At 49.8% G+C, this 4914-nt stretch overlaps 1 protein-coding gene across 2 annotated transcripts in view; it reads left to right on the forward strand.

Annotated features, from left to right (window-relative positions):
• The first annotated feature begins 1377 nt into the window (after positions 1–1377).
• Positions 1378–4914, forward strand: part of fndc5a (fibronectin type III domain containing 5a) — a 12265-nt gene continuing 8728 nt past the window's right edge. For both annotated transcript variants that reach the window (XM_017033665.2, XM_008313759.3), the window contains exon 1: positions 1378–1871. In XM_017033665.2, the coding sequence (XP_016889154.1) occupies positions 1814–1871 (58 nt within the window). In that variant the 5' untranslated portion in view covers positions 1378–1813. The remainder of the gene's footprint in view (positions 1872–4914) is intronic.

Genomic DNA, 4914 nt, shown 5'->3' on the forward strand with positions numbered 1-4914 from the left:
GACAGGCACGGAGACGACACGGAGAAGGCACGGAGACGACACGGAGACGACACGGAGACGTCACGGAGACGTCACGGAGACGTCACGGAGACGACACGGAGACGTCACGGAAACGACACGGAGACGTCACAGAGACGTTACTGCAAATACAAATACTGCCGAGTATTTTAGATCATACAACAAAGTCGTCGTCACATATGTGGAAATTCAGTCACTTCAGAACCAGGAATGAAAATGAACAGCACAAGGACCCCGCCCCCTCCCACCATGCCCCCCCCCCACACACACCCTCAACAGTGTTTCATGAACCTCATCAGAGACGGCAGGCAATGAATCCCAGCACACAGTGGAGAGAGGAGAACATTCCTCAGGGACAGAGAGCAGCAGTGTACACTGAGGTAAGAGTCCCACACACACACACACACACACACACACACACACACACCTGGGTGCACAACCTCAAAAGGATGGACTCTTTTTTTTTCAGGAAAAACTTGTTTGTTTGGTTTTTTTACAGCGAGGAGTTTAAAAAAAAAAAAAGAAGTCACTTTAGAGCAACACAGACACAGACACTCGTCCAACTGAGTGTGTGTGCGTGGGCCAGTGTGTGCATATTCAACGAGGGAGTGGGCAGCAGTAAATCAGAGAATTGGTTGAACAAACGCACAAGTGAAGAGGAGGAACTGGAGCGGGGGCAGGAAGGGGCTTTTAATAACCCTGGGAGACCTGAGGACGGGCTGGGTGGACGTAAGAGCAGCAAAAGTAGGCCAGACCCAGAAGAGTGTGTATTAGAGAATATTACTGTTGGTATTAACAGCAGGTGGGTCTGATGGTGGTGGCTCAACCTGCGGGGTGCAGCATGAACAGGCTCGCTGCCTCATGTACAAAGGTGGCACGTTTCTCTAGGTTCTGAGGACCACCACCTCCAGGAGGAGCACCACCTTCAGGAGGAGGACCACCTCCAGGAGAACCACCTCCAGGAGAACCACCTCCAGGAGAACCACCTCCAGGAGAACCACCTCCAGGAGGAGGACCCCCTCCAGGAGGAGCACTACCTTCAGGAGGAGGACCACCTCCAGGAGAACCACCTCCAGGAGGAGAACCACCTCCAGGAGGACCACCTCCACCAGGAGAACCACCTCCAGGAGAACCACCTCCAGGAGGAGAACCGCCTCCAGGAGGAGCACCACCTTCAGGAGGAGGACCACCTCCAGGAGAACCACCTCCAGGAGGAGAACCACCTCCAGGAGGAGGACCACCTCCAGGAGAACCACCTCCAGGAGAACCACCTCCAGGAGAACCACCTCCAGGAGGAGGACCACCTCCAGGAGAACCACCTCCAGGAGAACCACCTCCAGGAGGAGGACCCCCTCCAGGAGGAGCACTACCTCCAGGAGGAGGACCACCTCCAGGAGGAGCACCACCTCCAGCAGCGGCAGCACAGCAGATGTTGAAGGTGTGTGTGTGTGTGTGTGTGGAGCACGGCGGAGAGACTGACAACACACACACACACAGACACACAGGAGCAGCTCCACAGACCTCGGTCAAACCGCCGTGTTCGACCAACGCTCGTTAATCGGTCGTTTGAGAAGAATCGCTGTTGCGTAAAGACATGTGTCTCTGTCCGTGGTGCTGAATGTCTCGGCGACACGCCGTCGTCGTCCGCGCTTCAGTGGAGACCAACGCATGAACCGACGTGGACGCGGAGCAGCACATCACGGCACGGCCCGGTACAGAACGGAACAGAACGGAACAGGACGGTACAGGACGGTACAGGACGGCGGACAGAGTAAATGGGAGCTCACGTTGAAAGATGGAGAGAATTCTGCTGCTCGTCCTCAGCTGTTTCGCCGTCGCTCAAGTCACAGCGGGTGAGTTTGTGTTTATGAGCGATCACGGGGATGTTGTTGGGGCTGATGTGGAAGAGCAACAGCAGCCCGCGGTCCATCAGCTGACTCTCTCACAGCGCTGTTTTACCGCCTGGTTACACCGAGCACAGCGGCCACTGCCGCGGCAAGTGGCGGCGACGGGCTTGATTTTTAACCGACAGACTGTTGTGTTCGCAGCCGGGGGTGATGAGGGGGGGTCGGGCGGGGGGGGGGGGTGTTATGGCTGTGGAGGCATTTCACCCTGTGGTGATTAACGTGTCTGACAGACGACAGGTGAACTGGATGGTGATGCATGTGAGAAACTGTATAGACTCCTGTGTGTGCGTGAGTGCGTGCGTGTTTGATGTAAACCAATCTGACTTTGAGTCTCATTTTTAAGGCAGTGCCGTGAAGTGCACACGCAGAGACACACGGTCTCAGTTTGTGGTGGGCGACGTCGGCTCAGAGCCATGGAAACAGCAGTGAGGTGTGTGTGTGTGTTTCTATTAAACATGGCTTTTAGAGCCGACACACACACACACACACACACAGAGCCTGACTGTGTTGCAGCCACACTTTAGAAACACTGACAGTTTTTTTTCTTTCTCCTCTAGTGATTCCAAATGTAGATCCCTCTGTTCCAGAGTTAGGAACTGATGTTCAGATGGAACAGAGTCTGAGACTAGGATCACACTGGGGGGGGGCAGAGTCTGAGACTAGGATCACACTGGGGGGGGGGGAGTCGGAGACTAGGATCAGATTGGGGGGGGCAGAGTCTGAGACTAGGATCAGATTGGGGGGGGCAGAGTCTGAGACTAGGATCAGATTGGGGGGGGCAGAGTCTGAGACTAGGATCACACTGGGTCGTATCGTTGCCCCTGCATCGTGCAGGGTTGGATTGAATCAATCCTTCAAGTGATGAAAGTTCTGCTCCTACTGCTATGATGACAGTGTGTACAGAACACAGACCCTTTAAGACACACGTGAATGTGTTTTTTATGGGTACTTCACATTTGGAACATGATCAGCTAGGATTTACTCCGGCTGCCGTTAGTTTGAGACAGAATCAGAGTTCTCCAGTCAGGAAAACCAGGCCGTGTCTTTGATGAGGCGGTAAATTTATAGTACGGTGACGTCTTTACTGTGTCTGTGTTTATAGACAATCATAAACAGTCGGTTGATCTCAGGATGGAGAAGGAACGTTTGCATTTAAAATGTAAATGGACTCACAGACACATCCACTCAAATGAGGAACTAAATCCTTCAGGACATCCACCCTGGTTAGGACAGAAAAGAAATCAATGGATCAATAGACAATCAGAGATGAAAGAAAAAGAAGAAGAAGAGGAAGAAGAGGAAGAAGAAGAAGAAGAAGAAGAAGAAGGAGAAGAAGAAGAAGAGGAAGAAGAAGAGGAAGAAGAAGAAGAGGAAGAAGAGGAAGAGGAAGAGGAAGAAGAGGAAGAGGAAGAAGGGGAAGAAGGGGAAGAAGAGGAAGAGGAGGAAAAAGAAGAAGGAGAAGAAGACGAAGAAAAAGAAGAAGAAGAAGAAAAAGGAGAAGAAGAAGAAGAGGAAAATGGAGAAGAAGAAGAAGAAGAAGAAAAAGAGGAAGAAGAGGAAGAAGCGGAAGAAGAGGAAGAAGAAGAAGCAGAGGAAGAAGAAGAGGAAGAGGAAGAAGGAGAAGAAGACGAAGAAAAAGAAGAAGAAGAGGAAGACGAGGATGAAGAGGAAGAAGAAGATGAAGAGGAAGAAGAGGAAGAGGAGGAAAAAGAAGAAGGAGAAGAAGACGAAGAAAAAGAAGAAGAAGAGGAAGACGAGGATGAAGAGGAAGAAGAAGATGAAGATGAAGTTTCCAGGAGCAGCAGAGGTTTCTCTTCACATCATAAAACCAGGAAAACTAAAATCAAAGAAAGTTTGAACAGACAACTGATATCAGGAGTGAAGAACTGAGCCACGTCAGTAAACACGTCAGTAAACATGTCAGTAAACATGTCAGTAAACACGTCAGTAAACACGTCAGTAAACACGTCTTTAACTGTGGAGGAAGTACGTTCTTTTTACTCACTCACTGTGTTCAAAATAAAATCTGTGGTTTTCACAACATGTGGCTTAAAAAAGGGATTTAACAAGGAGTCAAAACGAGTCACCACTTTTTTAAATCAGCACAACTGCAGCTCACACTCCTCTCCACTCCACCGCCCCCCCTCCGCCCCCCCACCCCCCAGGGGCTCACGCTTCCTCACCATTATGTCATTAGGTTATTACAGTGTTCCTTCAAATGCAACGTCCCCATCTGCTGGGCTAACTGTACAAACGAGCGTTGACTGACTGTGAAAAAACGCGTGAGCGGAGCTGAGCTGAGGTCGCGGCCCGGCCTACAGTGAAACGCGGTGGTTCTCATGGTTCTCCTCCAGTCCAGAGACTCACTCATTAACATTCCAGGCAGCAGAACCAGCCCACGGGCTCCACTCTGAGAACTGCACCTCCAAGCATTAATACGATGGTATTAAAAAACTAAAACGCCCCCACGCAGGCAGATGGAGCGTGGACCCGTGTTAGCGCTTACGATTTCCCAAAGTCTGGGCTGCAGTCGACGCCGTCAGGCTGAATATTCAAGAAAGTCAGAAATCAATCAAGACTGAAATGACTGATCGATGAATAACGCGCTGGTCGGCAGGAGACGAGAGTGAAGACGAAAGAGAAACAAGAAGAGCTGCACATCAGTGAATTAACTGAAGTAATTATGGATCAACGATACACGACACGAAACGATTCACAATTTGTTTTTGTTCACGATATGATTTTATCAATTTTCTCTAAACCAAATGATCTCCTCTCTCTGTCAGAACTGGGTCAAATTTGTTCTTTGTATTTTGCATATTGGACGGAAAGAAATTATGTCTCAGATACTCTACATGTATGTGTTTATTGTGCCCCCTTCAGGCAAGAAGTCAGTTATGTTTGGAAACTGCTGTGTTGCATAAGATGTCATTAAAATGAATCAGGTGAACTTCACTTAGAGTTAAGAGGAAATATTCAAAACAGAGAA

Source organism: Cynoglossus semilaevis, chromosome 1 (genome assembly GCF_000523025.1).
Source record: "Cynoglossus semilaevis isolate Cse_v1.0 chromosome 1, Cse_v1.0, whole genome shotgun sequence".
Lineage (NCBI taxonomy): Eukaryota > Metazoa > Chordata > Actinopteri > Pleuronectiformes > Cynoglossidae > Cynoglossus > Cynoglossus semilaevis.